General features: G+C 39.6%; 1 protein-coding gene across 1 annotated transcript in view; it reads right to left on the bottom strand.

The window, feature by feature from the left end:
• The window catches only part of zcchc7 (zinc finger, CCHC domain containing 7), a 198174-nt gene that overhangs the window by 67667 nt on the left and 102934 nt on the right, over positions 1 to 27573 (bottom strand). The window contains exons 4-6 of the mRNA XM_061977031.1: positions 9392 to 9444; positions 9183 to 9317; positions 8915 to 9088 (exon numbers count right to left, since the gene is read on the bottom strand). Of these exons, the coding sequence (XP_061833015.1) occupies positions 8915 to 9088; positions 9183 to 9317; positions 9392 to 9444 (362 nt within the window). The remainder of the gene's footprint in view (positions 1 to 8914; positions 9089 to 9182; positions 9318 to 9391; positions 9445 to 27573) is intronic.

Below are 27573 nucleotides of genomic sequence, written 5' to 3'. Positions count from 1 at the left end.
TTCTTCTAAAATCTTGTGGGTGCGACTTTATTGTATTGAAAATATGGTAGACATTTTTGACACAGCTTTTAAAGCGTGTGCACAACATCGGTGCATGTTCACTTTTAGTGGCTCATAGTTTAAACTGTCATCATTAAAGGGGAACATTATCACAATTTCAGAAGGGTTAAAACCATTAAAAATCAGTTACTAGTGGCTTATTTTATTTTTCGAAGTTTTTTTCAAAATTTTACCCATCACGCAATATCCCTAAAAAAAAGGTTCAAAGTGCCTGCTTTTAACCATCGTTATATACACCCGTCCATTTTCCTGTGACGTCACATAGTGATGCCAATACAAACAAACATGGCGCATAGAACAGCAAGATATAGCGACATTAGCTCGGATTCAGACTCGGATTTCAGCGGCTTAAGCGATTCAACAAATTACGCATGTATTGAAACGGATGGTTGTAGTGTGGAGGCAGGTAGCGAAAACGAAATTGAAGAAGAAACTGAAGCTATTGAGCCATATCGGTTTGAACCGTATGCAAGCGAAACCGACGAAAACGACACGACAGCCAGCGACACGGGAGAAAGCGAGGACGAATTCGGCGATCGCCTTCTAACCAACGATTGGTATGTGTTTGTTTGGCATTAAAGGAAACTAACAACTATGAACTAGGTTTACAGCATATAAAATACATTTGGCAACAACATGCACTTTGAGAGTGCAGACAGCCCAATTTTCATCAATTAATATATTCTGTAGACATACCCTCATCCGCTCTCTTTTCCTGAAAGTTGATCTGTCCAGTTTTGGAGTTGATGTCAGCAGGCCAGGGAAGCTAGGGTCGATATTCTTCTCTTGATCATCTTCGGTGGCATAAGGGACGGTGTGAGCCAAGACATCCAGGGGGTTTAGCTCGCTCGTCTGCGGGAACAAACTGCCGCCATTGCTTGCCGTGCTACCGAGGTCCTTTGTCCCTGAATTGCTCACACACTCCGGCAGATTCAATGGGGGTCTGGCGGCAGAATTCTTTGACTTTATCGTTGGAAATGCATCTGCTTTGAGTGTCGCAGGATATCCACACATTCTTGCCATCTCTGTCGTAGCATAGCTTTCGTCGTTAAAGTGTGCGGAACAAACGTCCAATTTCTTGCCACTTTCGCATCTTTGGGCCACTGGTGCAACTTGAATCCGTCCCTGTTCGTGTTGTTACACCCTCCGACAAGGCATGATGTCTCCAAGGTACGGAAAACAGTCGAAAAAAACGGAAAATAACAGAGCTGATTTGACTCGGTGTTTGAGAAAATGGCGGATTGCTTCCCAAAGTGACGTCATCGCTCCGAGAGTGAATAATAGAAAGGCGTTTAATTCGCCAAAATTCACCCATTTAGAGTTCGGAAATCGGTTAAAAAAATATATGGTCTTTTTTCTGCAACATCAAGGTATATATTGACGATTACATAGGTCTGGTGATAATGTTCCCCTTTAAACTACTTTTAGGATATAAACCCAAAGATAAATAAATATGGATATCAACAGCTGTGTTGTCCTCCATCTCATCAAGCGTTCTTTTAAAGCAAACCCCCCCCCCCCCCCCCCCCCCCATTTGTTCTCTCCCTCCAGACCGCCAGGGCGGTGTGTTGTTGTCGAGGGCGACAGGCGAGGCGAGCGACACACTTGCGCTCCGTCAACCGTCTGTCTTTAATGAGAGACACAGAAGGGCCCAGGGGACGGAGACCTGACTCCCGCTTTCGCACAAACGCACCTCATTTGATTCCACAAAAAATTTGCCTCTTAAGAAAAGGAGTGAGGATTCGGGGGGTCCGCTTTCACACACACACACACACACACACACACACACACACACACACACACACACACACACACATACACACACACATGCAGCAGAAAGGGTGGCAGGAATAGAAGATCTGTGGCAGAAGGTGAGGAGAATGGATGGAGAGGGTCTCCCTGTGGTGTTCACCTGGTTACTCATCCATCACAGAGCACACTACATGACTGACTGACGGAGGGCAAAAAAAAAAAAACAAAAAAAAAAAAAAGGAAAGAAAGTGAGGAACATGCGGGCTGCTGACAAAAAAAAAAAAACGTCATTTATTAATGCATTTTAGGCAACACCAAGTCAGGCGCATGCGCACTAGCGTCGTTTGTCTTGACACTCATGGCGGACTAAGGCATACTTGCCAACCTTGAGACCTCTGATTTCGGGAGGTGGGGGGCGTGGTCGGGGGTGGGGCGGGGGGCGTGGTTGGGGGCGTGGTTAAGAAATACTTGACTTTCAGTGAATTCTAGCTATGTATATATATATTTTATTACATATATATATATATATATATATATATATATATATATATATATATATATATATATATATATATATATATATATATATATATATGTGTACATAAATAAATAAATAAAAGAAATACTTGAATTTCAGTGTTCATTTATTTACACATATACACACACATAACACTCATCTACTCATTGTTGAGTTAAGGGTTGAATTGTCCATCCTTGTTCTATTCTCTGTCACTATTTCAGAACACACACATTATACAAATATACATTATAAAATCAATAAGAAAACGGGAGCTCTAATTTGGGAGTCTGAATTAGGATCAGAAGTTCCTATATAAACATTGCGCACTCACGTCGCCTTTTTGTATTGATTATTGCAGCTGTGCACTGGATTCATTCACAAATACAAACTACAACTCACAAACACTTTAGAGTTAGGCTCCACCATCAGAATGTGTACTTAAACTTATAAAGATCACATGGATATTATTCAGTGAGTTGATTCACCAAAACTAACCTGTTATACAGGAGGAAAAAGCACACAGGATGTTTCAATTGTCAACAGACTGGTCGCTCTCATCAGGATGACAAGACACTTCTGGTCTGCAGGTGATAGCATTCAATTGGGAAGAAACGCCCTACTGCCCCCTACTGACCAATGTAAATACTGATAAATGTGTAATGACAGCTCCAAAAACGAATTCAAACCACAAAATAAAATAAATAAATCAACACAAAAATGTGACACATTATGGGTGGGTCACATATGCATGTACAGTAGATGGCAGTATTGTCCTGTTTAAAAGTGTCACAACATTGCTGTTTACGGCAGACGAACTGCTTTACGGCAGACGAAAACTTGACTGCTGTTGTTGTGTGTTGTTACCGCGCTGGGAGGACGTCAATGAAACTGCCTAACAATAAACCCACATAAGAAACCAAGAACTCGCCCTCGTACATTAGCTGTTTATATTGTGTGAAAGAGGACGTGTGAACAGGCTGTCAACACGTCACTCAGGTCCGCATGGAGCTGGAGGGGGCGTGGCGTCCAGCTCCGCCTGAATTTCGGGAGAAAATTTGTCCCGGGAGGTTTTCGGGAGAGGCGCTGAATTTCGGGAGTCTCCCGGAAAATCCGGGAGGGTTGGCAAGTATGGACTAAGGACACGGACTTTGCTCGGGAGATTTCCCCTCTGAGTAAACGGAGCCAAGCGCTTGGTTTAAAGGGGAACATCATCACAATTTCAGAAAGGTTAAAACCATTAAAAATCAGTTCCCAGTGGCTTATTTTATTTTTCAAAGTTTTTTTCAAAATTTTACCCATCACGCAATATCCCTAAAAAAAGCTTCAAAGTGCCTGATTTTAACCAAAAATAAATGTTTTTAAGCTAAATTATTGGTAAACACAGTTTATGTATAATAATTTACGTAAAACCGCGAGTAATGAATAAAGTTTTCATCAATTAATATATTCTGTAGACATACCCTCATCCGCTCTCTTTTCCTGAAAGCTGATCTGTCCGGTTTTGGAGTTGATGTCAGCATCTGCTTTGAGTGTCGCAGGATATCCACACATTCTTGCCATCTCTGTCGTAGCATAGCTTTCGTCGGTAAAGTGTGCGGAACAAACGACTGACCATTTCGTCGGCTTTCCCCACACCCTCGTCTTGAGAACAAATTTCGTCCAATTTCTTGCCACTTTCGCATCTTTGGGCCACTGGTGCAACTTGAATCCGTCCCTGTTCGTGTTGTTACATTCTCCGACAACACACCGACGAAAGTGAGAAAATGGCGGATTGCTTCCCGATGTGACGTCACGTTTTTTTCCTGGTCGACCAAAACACCACCATCACGTTAGTAGGTGCACCATGTCGCGACAGGCTGAAATCACAGGGAATGTGTCCGAGTCAAAGTGAGCTATTTTGGGACACAATTATGGTGTTTTTCCCCTCTTTTCCCCGGTCCTTTTTCAAACTGCACTTCCAGGACCTGGGGGGCTCATGCAGACACCTGTGTCCGCCTAGGTGGCGCTGTCCCGGACACATTTTTTACCTTTTCCTGTATGAATGAAATCCTGGAACTGATTCCACCCAGGTACTTAGTTAGGGCTTCCGGGACTTGAGCGACAGGGGCTCGGTCCGGAGCGCGTGTCCGCCTAGGGGGCGCTGTCCCGGACACATTTTTAACTTTTCCTGTATGAATGAAATCCTGGAACTGATTCCACCCAGGTACTTGGGGCTTCCAGGACTTGAGCGACAGGGGCTCGGACCTAGGAAATACCCCGGTTCTCGTGAGACCCACCCGGGTCTCAGCCCCTTTCCCCCCTCTGACAAAGGCCGGGTTAGGGTTAGGGTTACCCCTAACCCTAACCCTAAACCCTAACCCTCTAACATCATTTTCCCTCGCTTCCCGCCGTGCGTTTAAGAGCGCACTGCTGTGTTTAGATGGAGACAGGTGTGGACAATATTGGAGACACTTGTCCCCACACTAAAAGTATACAGCCAAGGAGAAAACTATTTGATGTGTTGCAGCAGGCGTTGTGTCGTGAACGTTGGGCTTTTTGCAGCTGTGCGGCGTTGTAGTAGCGGTGGGCACCGTAATGGGCGGGGTAATTGTCATTGATGGTCATTAGATTCACCCTTCGCTTCGGGCAAACCAAGACACACACACACACACACACACACACACACACACACACACACACACAGGCGGTGTTATGCAGCATGGCGGAGACATAACGAAGCTGTAATCGCTGAAGTGTATCAATTAAAGTGAACAGCGGCGTGTGCTGACCCCTTGCTCACTTACTTACCATTACTGCGGGAGAAAGGGGGTGGGGGCTGAGGGGGACTAGCCACAAAAAACATACGCATGAATATTCACATGTTTGCAATGTTTACGCCAGAGCTGGGCAAATATTTTGACTCGGAGGCCACATTCCATCCATCCATCCATCCATCCTTCTTCTTCCACTTATCCGAGGTCGGGTCGCGGGGGCAGCAGCCTAAGCAGGGAAGCCCAGACTTTCCTCTCCCCAGCCACTTTGTCCAGCTCTTCCCGGGGGATCCCAGGGCGTTCCCAGGCCAGCCGGGAGACATAGTCTTCCCATTGTGTCCTGGGTCTTCCCCGTTGCCTCCTACCGGTCGGACGTGCCCGGAACATCCTGACCAGATGCCCGAACCACCTCATCTGGCTCCTCTCCATGTGGAGGAGCAGCGGCTTCACTTTGAGCTCCCCCCGGATGGCAGAGCTTCTCACCCTATCTCTAAGGGAGAGCCCCGCCCACCCGGCGGAGGAAACTCATTTCGGCCACTTGTACCCGTGATCTTGTCCTTTCTGTCATAACCCAAAGCTCATGACCATAGGTGAGGATGGGAACGTAGATCGACCGGTAAATTGAGAGCTTTGCCTTCCGGCTCAGCTCCTTCTTTACCACAACGGATCGCTACGGCGTCCGCATTACTGAAGACGCCGCACCGATCCGGAGGCCACATTGAGAGAAAAAAATGTGTCTGGGGGGGGTGGTGGGCCCAATGCAGGGCTCGGATTTAACCACGGCGACTGTGGCAAAAGCCGCGACCGCCCTCGTCATTTTGCCGTAAGCCCTTAAAAGATGGACCGACATTTGTGGCAAGAACAAGAACAAGAACCAGCTCAGAGGCCTAGTGGTTAGAGTGTCCGCCCTGGGATTGGTAGGTCGTGAGTTCAAACCCCCGGCCGAGTCATACCAAAGACTATAGAAATGGGAGCCATTACCTCCCTGCTTGGCACTCAGCATCAAGGGTTGGAATTGGGGGTTAAATCACCAAAAAATTACTCCCGGGCGTGGCCACCGCTGCTGCTCACTGCTCCCCTCACCTCCCAGGGGGTGATCAAGGGGATGGGTCAAATGCAGAGGACAAATTTCAACACACCTAGTGTGTGGGTGTGACTATCATTGGTACTTTAACTTTAACATGCCGTGACTAGAGATGTCCGATAATATCGGACTGCTGATAGTATCGGCCGATAAATGCTTTAAAATGTAATATCGGAAATTATCGGTATCGGTTTCAAAAAGTAAAATGTATGACTTTTTAAAACGCGGCTGTGTACACGGACGTAGGGAGAAGTACAGAGCGCCAATAAACCTTAAAGGCACATAATATCTACAGCTTTCCACACACACAAGTGAATGCCAAGCATACTTGGTCAACAGCCATACAGGTCACACTGAGGGTGGCCGTATAAACAACTTTAACACTGTTACAAATATGCGCCACACTGTGAACCCACACCAAACAAGAATGACAAACACATTTCGGGCGAGAACATCCGCACCGTAACACAACAGAACAAATACCCAGAACCCCTTTCAGCACTAACTCTTCTGGGACACTACAATATACACCCCTCGCTCCCCTCCCAACCCCGCCCACCTCAACCTCCTCATGCTCTCTCATGGAGAGCATGTCCCAAATTCCAAGCTGCTGTTTTGAGGCATGTTACAAAAAATAATGCACTTTCTGACTTCAATAATAAATATGGCAGTGCCATTGTCACGACTAGGACTGTGGCGTGGTTTGTTCTCCCGAGGTGCAAAAGATTTGGACCAAATGTGGCGTGAAGGGGAGTACATGATTTATTTTAACACAATAACTACAAAAAAGGAAGCAAACAAAAGGCGCGCACAAGGGCGGAAGTACAAAACTTGACTATAAACACAAAACTTGCACAACGGCAGAAACTATGAACAATGAAACAAAAACACTAACTGTGGCATTAATAAACAAAAACTTACTTGGCATGGACTATGAAGAAAGCAGCGTGAACTGAGCATGAAGTAGAGCAGGGGTGCTCATTACGTCGATCGCGAGCTACCGGTCGATCTCGGAGGGTGTGTCAGTCGATCACCAGCCAGCCATTAAAAAAATAGTCCTAAAAATGAGCGATCATAAATCTTCACTATGACGTCACTTTCGTCACTTGATTGACATTCACGGCCCCCGAGGGTCTTCTGAGATGACGCTGGCTGCTGCCAGCTCATTAAAAAAATTAAAAAATTACCGACTGGAAGGCGAGAAACACTTTATTTCAACAGACTCTGGCGCCGTAACTGTCGTCAAAACTCCAAAGACCGACTGCACAGTTGCACAATAAAAGCGCTGCTTCATTCTGCCTGCGCTACCAAAATAAGAGTCTCAGAAAGCTGGCGTGCACAAGCTAGCAAGCTACGGAGTTTGCCAACAATGTATTTCTTGTAAAGTGTATACAAAGGAGTACGGAAGCTGGATAAATAAGATGCCAAAAACCAACCACTTTCATGTGGTATTGGACAGAAAGGAGGACTTTTTTTCTCCTCCATTCAAAAATGCGGACCTTATCAGCACCACTGTCTGATTCCAATCAATGCAAGTCGTCAGAATCAGGTAATACACCAACTTATATTCTTGTCTTCATGAAAGAAAGGAATCTATATGTGTTAAACATGCTTGCATTATCTCTAAACACTTTTAACAGTATTAACTATATGTGTTAAACATGCTTGTATTATCTTTAAACACCTTTAACTTATTACCAATATTAACTATAAGTGTTAAACATGCTTGTATTATCTTTAAACACCTTTAACTTGTTAACAATATTAACTGTATGTGTTAAACATGCTTGCATTATCACTAAACATCTTTAACTTGTTAACAATATTAACTATATGTGTTAAACATGTTTGCATTATCTTTAAACACCTTTAACTTGTTAACAATATTAACTATACGTGTTAAACATGCTTGTATTATTATTAAACACCTTTAACTTGTTAACAATATTAACTATATGTATTAAACATACTTGTATTTTCATTAAACACCTTTAATGTATTAACAATATTAACTATATGTGTTAAACATGCTTGTATGATCATTAAACACCTTTAACTTGTTAACAAAAACATATATTTCATAAATAAGTAAATATAAATTATATATATGAATGAGGTAGATCCCCACGACTTGATCAATTGAAAAGTAGCTCGCCTGCAGAAAAAGTGTGAGCACCCCTGAAGTAGAGTGTCAGGTGTGTGTCAGGGGTATGAATGCGGATGTCGCCAGAAAGACAAACTGAAAACAATGAACTTAAATACTACAGACATGATTAGTGAAAACAGGTGACTCAAAACGTGAAACAGGTGCGTGACGTGACAGGTGAAAACTAATGGTTGCTATGGTGACAAAACAAACAAAAGTGCACAAAAAGTCCAAAAACAAAACCGAACATGACTAAAACAAAACATGATCACACAAACATGACAGCCATGTTGGCATTTTTCTCCATAACTTGAGTTGATTTATTTTGGAAAACCTTGTTACATTGTTTAATGCATCCAGCGGGGCATCACAACAAAATTAGGCATCATAATGTGTTAATTCCACGACTGTATATATCGGTATCGGTTGATATCGGAATCGGTAATCAAGAGTTGGACAATATCGGCAAAAAAGCCATTATCGGACATCTCTACTGATTTTGATCTAAGTGAGTTTTTACCTGGTTAAATAAAGGATGAGCGCAATAAAAACAGCGGGGCATCATGTTGTCGTCCTCAGACTGGCCGACAAGGTGTACTCACGTTACTGAAGTGGCCCTTGATGCCGCAGCGGTCGCACCATTTGTCGTACAACGGCCTCTCGTTGCAGGATTGTTGCCGGTGACCAGGAAGCCCGCAGTTCTTGCAGTGTTGATTGGGACACGTCTGGACTTGGTGGTCAGAGCCGCCGCAAAGGTAGCAGCAAATCGACGTCTTCTGTCGACCGAACCAAAACAAAAAAATGCAAAAGTTGCAAAAACACGCTCATTGATTACATCGTACGTATTCCAGTGCAAAGAGTGGAACTGACTTCGGCATTTGGGCAGTTTTTGGACAGATGTCCCGTTCTTTTGCACATGTGACAAACGCCCGTGTAGTATCTGTTGTGTTGGTTGGAAAAACGTGGAGGAGCGCGCCTCACTCCCTGTTTATTCTGGATTTGAGCCTGGAACAAAGTGGACATGAATATAGTAAGAATCAGGCTTTTATTACACATCCAATCATTCCCCCCCCACTAACCTTCTTGTCCTTCTCCAAAACCAGCCAGTTGCCAGAGTGGTCTGCTTCAATGTCTGCAAACACACAACACATTGTCCTTCTCAAACAAGGTTGCAGGAGTTAACTCACCCACTGAGAAGTTTTACTAATGGTCTCCAATGTTGTAAAAATGTGTAGAATAAATATTACATTTCAACATTTCTGTCAACGAAGATTTGCATCAGCCTGCGACACATAGTCATTTTGATAGTAGGCTAATATAGACACTTACATCATGTGTCGCCTTCATTATAACACTTATATAAGACTTTTAAAGTCATTTTGATAGTAGGCTAATATAGACCCTTACATCATGTGTTGCCTTCATTATAACACTTATATAAGACTTTTAAAGTAATGTTGATAGTAGGCTAATATAGACACATCATGTGTCGCCTTCATTATAACACTTATATAAGATTTTTAAAGTCATTTTGATAGTAGGCTAATATAGCCACATCATGTGTTGCCTTCATTATAACACGTATATAAGACTTTTTAAAATCATTTTGATATTAGGCTAATATAGCTAATATAGCCACTTAAAATCATGTGTTGCCTTCATTGTAACACTTATATAAGACTTTTAAAATCATTTTGATAGTAGGCTAATATAGACACATCATGTGTTGCCTTCAATATATCACTTATATAAGACTTTTAAAGTAATTTTGATAGTAGGCTAATATAGACATATCATGTGTCGCCTTCATTATAACACTTATATGAGACTTTTAAAGTCATTTTGATAGTAAGCTAATATAGACACTTAAAACCATGTGTTGCCTTCGTTGTAACACTTATATAATACTTTTAAAATAATTTTGATAGTAGGATAATATAGCTAATATAACCACTTAAAATCATGTGTTGCCTTCATTGTAACACTTACATAAGACTTTTAAAATCATTTTGATAGTAGGCTAATATAGACACATCATGTGTTGTCTTCAATATATCACTTATATAAGACTATTAAAGTAATTTTGATAGTAGGCTAATATAGACATATCATGTGTCGCCTTCATTATAACACTTATGTGAGACTTTTAAAGTCATTTTGATAGTAGGCTAATATAGACACTTACATCATGTGTTGCCTTCATTATAACACTTATATAAGACTTTTAAAGTCATTTTGATAGTAGGCTAATATAGACACATCATGTATTGCCTTCATTAAAACACTTATATAATACTTTTAAAGTCATTTTGATAGTAGGCTAATATAGACACTTACATCATGTGTTGCCTTCATTATAACACTTATATAAGACTTTTAAAGTCATTTTGATAGTATGCTAATATAGACACATCATGTATTGCCTTCATTATAACACTTATATAAGACTTTTAAAGTCATTTTGAAAGTAGGCTAATATAGACACATCGTGCATTGCCTTCATTATAACACTTATATTAGACTTTTAAAGTCATTTTGATAGTAGGCTAATATAGACACATCGTGTATTGCCTTCATTATAACACTTACCGTATTTTTCGGACTATAAGTCGCAGTTTTTTTCATAGTTTGGCCGGGCTCCAGTGCGACTTATATATGTTTTTTTCCCTTCTTTATTATGCATTTTTGGCAGGTGCGACTTATACTCCGGTGCGACTTATACTCCGAAGAATACGGTGTGTGTATATAAGACTTTTACAGTCATTTTATTAGTAGGCTATTATAGACACATCATGTGTTGCCTTCATTATAACACTTATATAAGACTTTTAAAGTCATTTTGATAGTAGGCTAATATAGACACATCATGTGTTGCCTTCATTATAACACTTATATAAGATTTTTAAAGTCATTTTGATAGTAGGCTAATATAGGCACATCATGTGTTGCCTGCATTATAACACTTATATAAGACTTTTAAAGTCATTTTGATAGTAGGCTAATATAGACACTTACATAAGACTTTCAAAGTCATTTTGATAGTAGGCTAATATAGATACATCATGTGTTGCCTTCATTATAACACTTATATAATACTTTTAAAGTCATTTTGATAGTAGGCTAATATAGACACTTGCATCATGTGTTGCCCTCAATATAACACTTATATAAGACTTTTAAAGTCATTTTGATAGTAGGCTAATATATACACTTACATCATGTATGGCCTTCATTATAACACTTATATAAGACTTTTAAAGTCATTTTGATAGTAGGCTAATATAAACACATCATGTGTTGCCTTCATTGTAACACTTATATAAGACTTTTAAAGTCATTTTGATAGTAGGCTAATATAGACACATCATGTATTGCCTTCATTATAACACTTATATAATACTTTTAAAGTCATTTTGATAGTAGGCTAATATAGACACTTGCATCATGTGTTGCCCTCAATATAACACTTATATAAGACTTTTAAAGTCATTTTGATAGTAGGCTAATATAGACACATCGTGTATTGCCTTCATTATAACACTTACCGTATTTTTCGGACTATAAGTCGCAGTTTTTTTCATAGTTTGGCCGGGCTCCAGTGCGACTTATATATGTTTTTTTCCCTTCTTTATTATGCATTTTTGGCAGGTGCGACTTATACTCCGGTGCGACTTATACTCCGAAGAATACGGTGTGTGTATATAAGACTTTTACAGTCATTTTATTAGTAGGCTATTATAGACACATCATGTGTTGCCTTCATTATAACACTTATATAAGACTTTTAAAGTCATTTTGATAGTAGGCTAATATAGACACATCATGTGTTGCCTTCATTATAACACTTATATAAGATTTTTAAAGTCATTTTGATAGTAGGCTAATATAGGCACATCATGTGTTGCCTGCATTATAACACTTATATAAGACTTTTAAAGTCATTTTGATAGTAGGCTAATATAGACACTTACATAAGACTTTCAAAGTCATTTTGATAGTAGGCTAATATAGATACATCATGTGTTGCCTTCATTATAACACTTATATAATACTTTTAAAGTCATTTTGATAGTAGGCTAATATAGACACTTGCATCATGTGTTGCCCTCAATATAACACTTATATAAGACTTTTAAAGTCATTTTGATAGTAGGCTAATATATACACTTACATCATGTATGGCCTTCATTATAACACTTATATAAGACTTTTAAAGTCATTTTGATAGTAGGCTAATATAAACACATCATGTGTTGCCTTCATTGTAACACTTATATAAGACTTTTAAAGTCATTTTGATAGTAGGCTAATATAGACACATCATGTATTGCCTTCATTATAACACTTATATAATACTTTTAAAGTCATTTTGATAGTAGGCTAATATAGACACTTGCATCATGTGTTGCCCTCAATATAACACTTATATAAGACTTTTAAAGTCATTTTGATAGTAGGCTAATATATACACTTACATCATGTATGGCCTTCATTATAACACTTTTATAAGACTTTTAAAGTCATTTTGATAGTAGGCTAATATAGACACATCATGTGTTGCCTTCATTGTAACACTTATATAAGACTTTTAAAGTCATTTTGATAGTAGGCTAATATAGACACATCATCTATTGCCTTCATTATAACACTTACATAAGACTTTTAAAGTCATTTTGATAGTAGGCTAATATAGACACATCATGTGTTGCCTTCATTGTAACACTTATATAAGACTTTTAAAGTCATTTTGATAGTAGACTAATATAGACACATCATGTATTGCCTTCATTATAACACTTATATAAGACTTTTAAAGTCATTTTGATAGTAGGCTAATATAGACACATCATGTATTGCCTTCATTATAACACTTATATAAGACTTTTAAAGTCATTTTGATAGTAGGCTAATATATACACTTACATCATGTATGGCCTTCATTATAACACTTTTATAAGACTTTTAAAGTCATTTTGATAGTAGGCTAATATAGACACATCATGTGTTGCCTTCATTGTAACACTTATATAAGACTTTTAAAGTACCGTATTTTTCGGACTATAAGTCGCAGTTTTTTTCATAGTTTGGCCGGGCTCCAGTGCGACTTATATGTTTTTTTCCCTTTTTTATTATGCATTTTCGGCAGGTGCGACTTATGCTCCGAAAAATGCGGTGATTGTGATAGTAGGCTAATATAATATAGACACTTACATTATGTGTTGTCTTCATTATAACACTTATATAAGACTTTTAAAGTAATTGTGATAGTAGGCTAATATAATATAGACACTTACATTATGTGTTGTCTTCATTATAACACTTATATAAGACTTTTAAAGTCATTTTGATAGTAGGCTAATATAGACACGTCATGTGTTGTCTTCATTATAACACTTATATAAGACTTTTAAAGTCATTTTGATAGTAGGCTAATATAGACACATCATGTGTTGCCTTCATTATAACACTTATATAAGACTTTTATAGTCATTTTAATAGTAGACTAATATAGCTAATATAGACACAATATTGCCTTCATTATAACACCTATATAAGACTTTTAAAGTCATTTTAATAGTAGACTAACATAGACACATCATGTGTTGCCTTCATTATAACACTTATATAAGACTTTTAAAGTCATTTTTAACAGTAGACTAATATAGACACTTGTGTTGCCTTCATTATATAACAAATGAGACTTTTAAAGGCATTTTGATAGTAGGCTATTATAGCTAATATAGCCACTTAAAATCATGTGTTGCCTTCTTTACAACACTTATATAAGACCTTTGAAGTCATTTTGATAGTAGGCTAATATAGACACATCATGTATTGCCTTCATTACAAAACTTATATAAGACTTTTAAAGTCATTTTGATAGTAAGCTATTATAGCTAATATAAACACATCATGTGCTGCCTTCATTATAACACAAGCGGTAGAAAATGGATGAATGGAAGACCTTTAAAGTCACTTTGATAGTAGGGTAATACAGCTAATATAGACACTTACATCATGTCTTCATTATAACACTTATATACGACTTTTAAAGTCATTTTGATAGTAGGCTAATATAGACACATCATGTGTTGCTTTCATTATAACACTTATATAATACTTTTAAAGTCATTTTGATAGTAGGCTAATATAGACACTTACATCATGTGTTGCCTTCATTATAACACTTATATAAGACTTTCAAAGTCATTTTGATAGTAGGCTAATATAGACACATCATGTGTTGCCTTCATTATAACACTTATATTTTAACTTTTTTGCGGCTCCAGACCGATTACTTTTTTTTGTATTTTTGGTCCAACATGGCACTTTCAACATTTTGGGTCACCGACCTCTGCCCTAGAAGAACAGTCTAATAAACACTAGAAACCAAACTGATAAAGAGAAACAAAAAGCCTGAGGCGTGGGCTTAGTACAGGCACGACGGGTGTGCAGCTGCGGTGCGGCACATCTGTACCAGAGACACTAACTGCGTCCCCGGGGAGACGGCAATTCTCCGAAGAGCCAGAAAACAGTAACTGACATTGAGAAATAGTAACGGAACACACACAGACACATGTTCCAAGCTGTTAATGACGTGCTGGTGGCAAGGAGCCGCCACAGGCTGGCATGCTTCCACACAGAGACATTAGCTGCGTGACAGTCTTTAGCCTTTGGACAAACATGCAGCCCCCAGCCAAAATCAAATATTACACTCTTCTACGCTTCTCTCCTTCCTTTCCTGACTGGCTGTACATGTGCACGGCCGTGCCCTTATCGCTACTCCGCCCGGCCCCCTTTGCTTTTGGTCCCTCGGGCGCATTTCCACACACGCGACCCCGTCGAACAAATGACAACCTTCACTTTGAAAGTACGCACACAGACACAGGTGTGATGTTGACGACCGCCATGCACACCGCCGTTCAAGAGGGTGCGTGCGCAATTACTGTCTTGGGAAATCACAGTTCTGTCAAACACTTGACTGGAGGAAAATAGCATACTAATTAGGGACAAAACCATGTCAACATTTCATCTCACTGTTATTATTGTTGAATGTGCTCATAAAGTGCTTATACTTCAAGCAAGTCTTCAATACCCTATTTTTCACACTATAAGGCGCACTTAAAATTAGATTATGGCTTTTTTGCCGATATTCCGATATTGTCCAACTCTTAATTACCGATTCCGATATCAACCGATACCGATATATACAGTGGTGGAATTAACACATTATTATGCCTAATTTTGTTGTGATGCCCCGCTGGATGCATTAAACAATGTAACAAGGTTTTCCAAAATAAATCAACTCAAGTTATGGAAAAAAATTGCCAACATGGCACTGCCATATTTATTATTGAGTTCACAAAGTGCATTATTTTTTTTTTAACATGCCTCAATACAGCAGCTTGGAATTTGGGACATGCTCTCCCTGAAATAGCATGAGGAGGTTGAGGTGGGGAAGAGTTAGTGCTGCAAGGGGTTCTGGGTATTTGTTCTGTTGTGTTTATGTTGTGTTACGGTGCGGATGTTCTCCCGAAATGTGTTTGTCATTCTTGTTTGGTGTGGGTTCACAGTGTGGCGCATATTTGTAACAGTGTTAAAGTTGTTTATACGGCCACCCTCAGTGTGACCTGTATGGCTGTTGACCAAGTATGCCTTGCATTCACTTGTGTGTGTGAAAAGCCGTAGATATTATGTGACTGGGCCGGCACGCAAAGGCAGTGCCTTTAAGGTTTATTGGCGCTCTGTACTTCTCCCTACGTCCGTGTACCAATCGTACAGCAACGTTTTAAAAAGTCATACATTTTACTTTTTGAAACCGATACCAATCATTTCCGATATTACATTATAAAGCATTTATCGGCCGATAATATCGGCAGTCCGATATAATCGGACATCTCTACTTAAAATCCTTTCATTTTCTCAAAAATCGACAGTGTGCATTATAACCCGGTGCACCTAATGTACGGCATAATTGTGGTTGACCTGCTCAATGGCCTAGTGGTTAGAGTGTCCACCCTGAGTTCAAACACCCGGCCGAGTCATACCAAAGACTATAACAATGGGAGCCATTACCTCCCTGCTTGGCACTCAGCATCAAGGCTTGGAATTGGGGGTTAAATCACCAAAAAGGATTCCCGGGCGCGGCCACCGCTGCTGCTCACTGCTCCCCTCACCTCCCAGGGGGTGATCAAGGGTGATGGGTCAAATACAGAGAATAATTTCGCCACACCTCGTGTGTGTGTGACAATCATTGGTACTTAAACTTAATACATATATGTATATACTGTACATACATACGCATATATATGTATATAAATATGAACACATTTATACTTATACACACATATATACATTTACATATATACACACACATCTATATACACAAATAAATACATACATATATGTACAGATATACACACACATTTATATACACGTCTATATACACAAATAAATACACATATCTACAGATATACACATCTATATACACATTTATACACACAAATTTATATACACAAATAAATACACATATACACACATTTATATACACTTCTATATACACAAATAAATACACACATATACTGTATGTACATGTATAGACACACATTTATATACACATCTAAATACACAAATAAATACACGTATCTACAGATATACACATCTATATACACATTTATACACACAAATTTATATACACAAATAGATACACATACACACACATTTATATACACATCTATATACACAAATAAATACACACATATACTGTATGTACATATATACACACACATTTATATACACATCTATATACCGTACATAAATAAATACACATAAATACACATATATCTACACATCTATTTACACACACACACACACACATATATATATATATATATATATATATATATATATATATATGTATTAGGGCTGCAACTAACGATTAATTTGATAATCGATTAATCTGTCGATTATTACTTCGATTAATCGATTAATAATCGGATAAAAGAGACAAACTACATTTCTATCCTTTCCAGTATTTTATTGGAAAAAAACTTATTTTGATAATTGTTTCTCAGCTGTTTGTACATGTTGCAGTTTATAAATAAAGGTTTATAAAAAAAATAAAAAAAATAAAATTTTTAAATAAAAAATTGCCTCGGCGCATAGATGACTAAATTAATCGCCAACTATTTTTATAATCGATTTTAATCGATTAGTTGTTGCAGCCCTAATATATATATATATATATATATATATATATATATATATATATATATACATATATATATACTGTATATACATTGAATAGAAAAATGTAAAACATACGTACAGTATATATGACTTATTTTTTACATTTTTATGACTGAGACCCCACTGGGTCCTAAGGGGAGCCCTATAAAAGGTTAAAAAAAAAACTATTTATTGGTTTTGAAAATGACAAACATCAGAATGGCCCCCGCACACTTTGATTTTTCAGTTTATCCCTCAGTGGAACAAGTTTGGACACCCCTGATTTATACTGTGTGTCTACATTTTGCAACCCCTAGCCGGTACACCATTCTAAAAATTGTCAAATCTGCTTCCCTGAAATGTGATTTTGTGCTCAACATAAACAACACAAAACAGTCTTTTGGCTCAAACCTCAAAAGCAAAAAGGCTCACAAGATTCACGGAAATTCAGCTCTACGTCTTAAGAGACGCGACTAAGAAGTGGTTGTCAAGGTGCGTTTGATAACACATCAACGCGTGTATTGCCATTCGCTTTTCACGCGTATTGATTCGCTGTTTTCCACCTGCGTGCGCGGCGGCGCCCGTCTTACCGTGTCTCGCCGAACGCTACACGCTCGTCTATTTAGTTTTGCTCAGTTTAGCACGGATAAATGGACTGTGAAGCTCTGCTGTGAACGGGCTGGGGGGCCTCAGTGTGTGTGTTGGCCTTAAACAACCCACCGCTATTGAGTCAATGACCGTTTTAAAGGAAGGTTAAAAGTGTGTGTGTGTGTGTGTGTGTGTGTGTGTGTGTGTGTGTGTGTGTGTGTGTGTGTGTGTGTGTGTGTGTGTGTGTGTGTGTGAGAGAGAGGGAGTAAGTAGGCGTTAGTGACTCAAGGAAAGTCTTTCCCAAAGCATCTCCCAAGGCACTTGGCAAATAAAGAGCAGGAAGCTTTCCCTTAATCTAAGGGCCCCCCATCTCAACGACACACACACACACACACACACACACACACACACACACACACACACACACACACACACACACACACACACACGGATAAAGGGTGAAGCTCTTTGTCACGGCCGAGGAATCAAACACATGCATGTGGGAGGGGAGTGAGGAAGAGAGGATGCTGCAGGGGGGCTGGGTATGCTAATAAAGCTGGAGGCCCTGTTCAGAAGCAGAACCATGTGAGCCGCTCGCTCCGCCGTCTAAAGCCAAACACACGCGGAGGGGCAGATGGCGGCGGAAGGCTAAGAAGGCTCGAGAGATGCTTCCGCCGCGACTGCGGAGCCCTCCGAAACCGGCCGTTTTCAGAGTGCGAGGCGGAGGGCCAGAGGGCCTCAGGGGAGGATGCAGCAGCTTGACAAATATGAAGAAAGATATTATTGTAAATAATGTAAATAATTCAATGTATATACTCTGATGATTAAAGGGGAACATTATCACAATTTCAGAAGGGTTAAAACCATAAAAATCAGTTCTCAGTGGCTTATTTTATTTTTCAAAAAAAAATTCAAAATTTTACCCATCACGCAATATCCCTAAAAAAAGCTTCAAAGTGCCTGATTTTAACCATCGTTATATACACCCGTCCATTTTCCTGTGACGTCACATAGTGAAGCCAACACAAACAAACATGGTGGGTAGAACAGCAAGCTATAGCGACATTAGCTCGGATTCAGACTCGGATTTCAGCGGCTTAAGCGATTCAACAGATTATGCATGTATTGAAACGGATGGTTGTAGTGTGGAGGCAGGTAGCGAAAACGAAATTGAAGAAGAAACTGAAGCTATTGAGCCATATCGGTTTGAACCGTATGCAAGCGAAACCGACGAAAACGACACGACAGCCAGCGACACGGGAGAAAGCGAGGACGAATTCAGCGATCGCCTTCTAACCAACGATTGGTATGTGTTTGTTTGGCATTAAAGGAAACTAACAACTAGAAACTAGGTTTACAGCATATGAAATACATTTGGCAACAACATGCACTTTGAGAGTGCAGACAGCCCAATTTTCATCAATTAATATATTCTGTAGACATACCCTCATCCGCTCTCTTTTCCTGAAAGCTGACCTGTCCAGTTTTGGAGTTGATGTCAGCAGGCCAGGGAAGCTAGGGTCGATATTCTTCTCTTGATCATCTTCGGTGGCATAAGGGACGGTGTGAGCCAAGACATCCAGGGGGTTTAGCTCGCTCGTCTGCAGGAACAAACTGCCGCCATTGCTTGCCGTACTACAGAGGTCCTTTGTCCCTGAATTGCTCACACACTCCGGCAGATTCAATGGGGGTCTGGCGGCAGATTTCTTTGACTTTATCGTTGGAAATGCATCTGCTTTGAGTGTCGCAGGATATCCACACATTCTTGCCATCTCTGTCGTAGCATAGCTTTCGTCGGTAAAGTGTGCGGAACAAACGACTGACCATTTTCGTCAGCTTTCCCCACACCCTCGTATTTTGAACACATTTCGTCCAATTTCTTGCCACTTTCGCATCTTTAGGCCACTGGTGCAACCAGTGGCCAAAAATTTCCACATCAACACCGTATGAAAAAATTAGTGTTGTTACACCCTCCGACAACACACCGACAAGGCATGATGTCTCCAAGGTACGGAAAACAGTCGAAAAAACGGAAAATAACAGAGCTGATTTGACTCGGTGTTTGAGAAAATGGCGGATTGCTTCCCGATGCGACGTCACGTTGTGACGTCATCGCTCCGAGAGCGAATATTAGAAAGGCGTTTAATTCGCCAAAATTGTCTTTTTTCTGCAACATAAAGGTATATATTGACGCTTACATAGGTCTGGTGATAATGTTCCCCTTTAAACAAGATGAAAAACTTATTGGGGTGTTACCATTTAGTGGTCAATTGTACGGAATATGTACTGTACTGTGCAATCTACTAATAAAAGTCTCAATTAGGGATGTCCCGATCCAGGTTTTTGCACTTCCGATCCGATACCGATATTGTTTTTGCACTTCCGATCCGATACCGATACTGACCGATACCGACCGATACTGGCCTATCCGAGCATGTATTAAAGTTTAAAGTTATTTAGCCTACTTAGTTGTCAGAATCATGTTGAAATGGGTTTTAGTACTCTTGATAACAACTAGCCAGCTGAATTAGGGGAGTTTGAATAATACACAATGGTTGGTAACAAGAAACTGACCTGTTTATTCAAGGATAAACACAAAATAGACAAAATTGTCAAAAAAGTGTCAAAAAGACAGCCAAAAGAGTTTGATATGAGAATAAATCTAAAGTTAAAATATAGGGTAGAAATGCACCCATTTGCAGGAAATGTAGTCTTGATTTTCAAAATTGTCTTTCAAGGCTTGCATGTCTACATTAAAACATTCTTCTTCATACTGCATTAATATATGCTACTTTTAAACTTTCATGCAGAGAAGGAAATCACAACTAAAAAAATCACTAATTTTTTCATACAGTGTTGATGTGGAAATTTTTGCCTCTGCATTTTGATGGTGTGGACGTGTGGCACCGAACGGAGATAAGCGTCTCGACAGACGTTACAATATTTGAACAATGATGACGAAAACTGTTTTCTCTGTCGTGTCTGTGTGTCGAAAATTGTTATGCGCTTATTTTTTTTATTTGATTTTGTGCGTGGCATAGATTTGCCGTGCGCAGAGGACGCTTGAGCAGTGCGAGTGCGCAATTGCGCAGGCGCGCACCTTAGAGGAAACGTTGGTCACACGGCTGCGCTAGCATCACAGCTAACGTTAGCCATGCTGCTACGTCTCTGCTCGGGGAGGATGTATACGTTTGTGACGTATGACGTGACAGTATGTGACGTGTGTAAGAAGGTGCGCTTGCTGTCTGTGAGAGGGAGACACAGGAAAGAGTGAGAAGAGCCTGTCGTGTAATGCCAGCAGCTAAAAGCAACTGCGTGAGAATCCACAGACCTGTGGATGTGTTGAAGGTGTGCTGGAAAATGCAGAACGGAAATTAGGGAGCAGCAGAAAAGTGGAATGTATTATTTAAATCGGTGCGTTGGAAAACATGGACCGGAGTTTTTTTTTAAAACTGGATCTGGATCGGCATTTTCCCATGCCTTGCCGATACGCATTTTTTGGCAAATATCGGCGGCCGATCCGATCCAAATATCGGATCGGGACATCCCTAATATTGACGCTTACATATGTCTGGTGATAATGTTCCCCTTTAAACAAGATGAAAAACTTATTGGGGTGTCACCATTTAGTGGTCAATTGTACGGAATATGTACTGTACTGTGCAATCTACTAATAAAAGTTTCAATCAATCAATACAGTCGTGGTCAAAAGTGTACATACACTTGTAAAGAACATCATGTCATGGCTGTCTTGAGTTTCCAGTAATTTCTACAACTCTTATTTTTTTGTGATAGAGTGATTGGAGCACATACTTGTTGGCCACAAAAAACATTCATGAAGTTTGCTTCTTTTATGAATTTATTATGGGTCTACTGAAAATGTGCTGGGTCAAAAGTATACATACAGCAATGTTAATATTTGCTTACATGTCCCTTGGCAAGTTTACCTGCAATAAGGCGCTTTTGGTAGCCATCCACAAGCTTCTGCTTGAATTTTTGACCACTCCTCTTGACAAAATTGGTGCAGTTCAGCTAAATGTGTTGTTTTTCTGACATGGACTTGTTTCTTCAGCATTGTCCACACGTTTAAGTCAGGACTTTGGGAAGGCCATTCTAAAACCTTCATTCTTGCCTGATTTAGCCGTTCCTTTACCACTTTTGACGTGTGTTTGATTTGATTTGATTTAGATTTATTGGTCCCCATTGGGGAAATTAATTTTCACTGCCGTACATTTAAACAATAGACCAGTGGTTCTTAATCTTGTTGGAGGTACCGAACCCCACCAGTTTCATATGCGCATTCACCGAACCCTTCTTTAGTGAAAAATAAAATGTTTTTTTTTATAATTCAAGACAAAGTTATATGTTTTTGGTAACACTTTAGTATGGGGAACATATTTTAAGTAACACACACTTAATTTAGAGTTATTTGGACACTAGGGGAACATATTTTAAGTAACACAGACTTAATTTAGAGTTAGTTGGACACTAGGGGAACATATTCTAAGTAACACAGACTTAATTTAGAGTTATTTGGACACTAGGGGAACATATTCTAAGTAACAAAGACTTAATTTAGAGTTATTTGGACACTAGAGGAACATATTCTAAGTAATAAAGACTTAATTTAGAGTTATTTGGCTAGGGTTAGGGCCAGGGTTAGAGGGTTAGGGTAATAATAAGGCCATGCCGAATAAGGCATTAATAAGTACTTAATAATGACTAGTTAAGAGCCAATATGTTACTAATTTGCATGTTAATAAGCAACTAATTAATGGTGAATATGTTCCCCATACTAAAGTGTTACCATGTTTTTTTACTGGTGCACAAAATGAACCGTGCATGAACATCACCTTGTTCAAACAACAAAACCAACACAGTGCATAAACTCACAACAAATTACACACCTGCAAATCAGTCAGCTGTTGCCGTATCCGTAATACGCCGATAAGGAGAAGTTTGTATTAACACGATGAGTCGGGTGTGTTTTGACCTCCTCCGAACACCTGAGGCCGACTCACCGAACCCCTAGGGTTCCATCGAACCCAGGTTAAGAACCATTGCAATAGACATTACGAACAAAAATAACAAAAAGACATCATACATGACCAACACATTTACAGGCTTGTCAGACTGGTCGGCCGGGCCTGCTGCAGGGATAAGGCTTTTCCCGAGTCAAGCTCTCCGGAATTTGATGGTTCTGTACCTGCGCCCTGATGGTAGTGGGATGATGTATTGGTGTAGTGGGTGAATGATATTCTGGACTATCGTGTTTGCCAGTGGAATGATGGACATGCGGTTTAGATCTGAAATGTTGGGTGTGGGTAGGCCGATGACTTTAGCTAGTTTGGGGTCATTGTTCTGTTGGAACACCCAACTGCGCCCAAGACCCAACCTCTGGGCTTATGATTTTAGCTTGTCCTGAAGAATTTGGAGGTAATCCTCCTTTTTCATTGTCCCATTTACTCTCTGTAAAGCACCAGTTCCATTGGCAGCAAAACAGACCCAGAGCATAATACGACCACCACCATGTTTGACGGTAGGTTTGGTGTTCCTGGGATTTCTCCTCCAAGCATATTGCTGGGTATTGTGGCCAAACAGCTCAAATTTTGTTTCATCTGACATCACATGGACAAGGATAAGACCTTCTGGAGGAAAGTTAAATTATTGGAAACTCAAGACAGCCATGGGATTATGTTCTTTACAAGCAGTGTTGGCGCTAGGAATGTTCAAAATGGGATCCTGGGGGACCCATCAAGTCATAAAAACGGGGTCCCACAGTACATTTTTGGGGTCCCACTTTTTTGTAAGCGTTTTGAAAATATATATATTGTGTTTTGGAAAAAGGTTGTCATAAATCTTACTTAAAGGGGAACACTATCACCAGACCTATGTAAGCGTCAATATATACCTTTATGTTGCAGAAAAAAGACCATATATTTTTTTAACCGATTTCCGAACTCTAAATAGGTGAATTTTGGCGAATTAAACGCCTTTCTATTATTCGCTCTCGGAGCGATGACGTTACGTGATGAACGTGACGTCACATCGGGAAGCAATCCGCCATTTTCTCAAACACCGAGTCAAATCAGTCCTGTTATTTTCCGTTTTTTCGACTGTTTTCCGTACCTTGGAGACATCATGCCTCGTCGGTGTGTTGTCGGAGGGTGTAACAACACGAACAGGGACGGATTCAAGTTGCACCAGTGGCCCAAAGATGCAAAAAGGGCAAGAAATTGGACGAAATTTGATCAAAATACGAGGCTGTGGGGAAAGCCGACGAAAATGGTCAGTTGTTTGTTCTGCACACTTTACCGACGAAAGCTATGCTATGACAGAGATGGCAAGAATGTGTGGATATCCTGCGACACTCAAAGCAGATGCATTTCCAACGATAAAGTCAAAGAAATCTGCCACCAGACCCCCATTGAATCTTCCGGAGTGTGTGAGCTATTCAGGGACAAAGGACCTCGGTAGCACGGCAAGCAATGGCGGCAGTTTGTTCCTGCAGACGAGCGAGCTAAACCCCCTGTATGTCTTGGCTCACACCGTCCCTTATGCCACCGAAGCTGATCAAGAGAAGAATATCGAACCTAGCTTCCCTGGCCTGCTGACATGAGGGTATGTCTACAGAATATATTAATTGATGAAAATTGGGCTGTCTGCACTCTCAAAGTGCATGTTGTTGCCAAATGTATTTCATATGCTGTAAACCTAGTTCATAGTTGTTAGTTTCCTTTAATGCCAAACAAACACATACCGATCGTTGGTTAGAAGGCGATCGCCGAATTGGTCCTCGCTTTCTCCCGTGTCGCTGGCTGTCGTGTCGTTTTCGCTTGCATACGGTTCAAACCGATATGGCTCAATAGCTTCAGTTTCTTCTTCAATTTTGTTTTCGCTACCTGCCTCCACACTACAACCATCCGTTTCAATACACGCGTAATCTGTTGAATCGCTTAAGCCGCTGAAATCCGAGTCTGAATCCGAGCTAATGTCGCTATAGCTTGCTGTTCTACCCACCATGTTTGTTTGTGTTGGCTTCACTATGTGACGTCACAGGAAAATGGACGGGTGTATATAACGATGGTTAAAATCAGGCACTTTGAAGCTTTTTTTAGGGATATTGCGTGATGGGTAAAATTTTGAAAAAAACTTTGAAAAATAAAATAAGCCACTGGGAACTGATTTTTAATGCTTTTAACCCTTCTGAAATTGTGATAATGTTCCCCTTTAATTCATTAAAAAAATTGTACAAACGAAAAAGAAATGTATGCATATGTAAATGTATTCAGTTATAAACATTCATTCACTTTCTTCTTTCCTTCAAGGATCTAACCTTTACCGCTGCCGGTATTTTTTTTTTCTATATTTGTATTTAATAAGTTGTAGGTGTATTTATTTCAGAATAAAAGTGTAAAAAGTTTTTTTGCTTCGGTCATGAAATGATGATAATGATGTGCCAGGGCATATATATATTATTTATTATTTATCAACTTCAGATCTATCCCTCAATTCTAAGTTTTTTTTTTATGTTGTTTGTTTTCTGCCCTTTTTGTCAAAGAAAAATATGTTTTTTTTATGGCAAACACACAAAATATGCAAAATCTTCAACAAAAACTATTTTTCAAAGTAGAATATTTGATGTGAAGTAATCGGAGCCTTGGATAAGTCAATAATTCATAAAAACATGGATTTTGATTAAATATCATGTTTTCAGCAATGACAGTCTTAAAGAAAAAAAACAGCTTAATTTTATTAGTCAACATTGCAATTTTTTCTAATTTACATTTCACCTGTGAGCTTTTTTATTCCTCTTTTGTTACCGTATTTTTCGGAGTATAAGTCGCTCTGGAGTATAAGTCGCACCGGCCAAAAATGCATAATAAAGAAGGAAAAAAACATATATAAGTCACACTAAGTCGCATTTTTTGGGGAAATGTATTTGATAAAAGCCAACACCAAGAATAGACATTTGAAAGGCAATTTAAAATAAATAAAGAATAGTGAACAACAGGCTGAATAAGTGTACGTTATATGAGGCATAAATAACCAACTGGTATGTTAACGTAACATATTATGGTAAGAGTCATTCAAATAACTATAACATATAGAACATGCTATACGTTTACCATACAATCTGTCACTCCTAATCAACATTCCCTCTAAGGTGCGCGCCTGCGCAATTGCGCACTGCTCAAGCGTCCTCTGCGCACAGCAAATATATGGCGCGCACCAAATCAAATCCCATCTGAATTCTAAACAAAATAAACACATTTATTCTGTGTAATTTTGCAATGCAACTCTGAGTGACAGTGACAACAAGCGGCCCTAACGGTGTTCGTCAACACTGTTCAATTATTGTAACGTCTATCGAGATGCTTCGAGGACATGAATTATATCGATCACTTTATTGAGCAAAACTGTTTATTTTCGGCCATAACCACACCAAAAACATGAGTAATAAACTTATATCTCGAAAAACTAGTCATTTTCTGCCGTACAAAGCAAATTGTCATCTGTCACCAACACGCATAGCACTAAGCCACTAGTGCGTTTATGGCCACACAAAAAAGTCGGACAACTCAAACACCACACAAAGTTACACTATGACTCCTCAGTCATACGTGTGCTTATTCTGCTGTCATTTATTATTAATGTTAATTTATTGATATTAATCATGGAATGCTGTTAGTAGAGAAAGTTACACACGTCATCCTATGTTTACATTTCATTGTGCAACATGAGGATGTTTAAATGTGATCTCTGAAAGGGGTACAAATAATTTCCAAAGCAGGACCCCAACCCAGACATATTGTACAATACTAATCCATAGCTTATGGAAAACAAGATTTCTTTTATTTTCATTACAAGTGGGCCAAATCACTAATATTACTAAATAATCTCATGAAAATGACTCCTGTCATTTGAGTGTTATTATAAAAGATTGGTGTGCTGCTGGTATTGCCACGTGTGATGTTGCTCACATGTGCTCCACTGAATGCTCAGGGAGTTTTTGTGTTTGCTCAGACACATGGACAATTAGAGGGAACATTGCTCCTAATTAGGGATGTCCCGATCCGATATTTGGATTGGATCGGCCGCCGATATTTGCCAAAAAATGCGTATCGGCAAGGCATGGGAAAATGCCGATCCAGATCCAGTTTTAAAAAAAACTCCGGTCCGTGTTTTCCGACGCACCGATTTAAATAATACATTCCACTTTTCTGCTGCTCCCATATTCCGTTCCGCATTTTCCAGCACACCTTCAACACATCCACAGGTCTGTGAATTCTCACGCAGTTGCTTTTAGCTGCTGGCATTACACGACAGGCTCTTCTCACTCTTTCCTGTGTCTCCCTCTCACAGACAGCGAGCGCACCTTCTTACACACGTCACATACTGTCACGTCATACGTCACATACTGTCACGTCATACGTCACATACG

Source organism: Nerophis lumbriciformis, linkage group LG16 (assembly GCF_033978685.3).
Source record: "Nerophis lumbriciformis linkage group LG16, RoL_Nlum_v2.1, whole genome shotgun sequence".
Classification (NCBI taxonomy): Eukaryota; Metazoa; Chordata; class Actinopteri; order Syngnathiformes; family Syngnathidae; genus Nerophis; species Nerophis lumbriciformis.
Note: the sequence above shows the minus strand (reverse complement) of the source record. Positions and strands in the feature narration are given on the sequence as shown.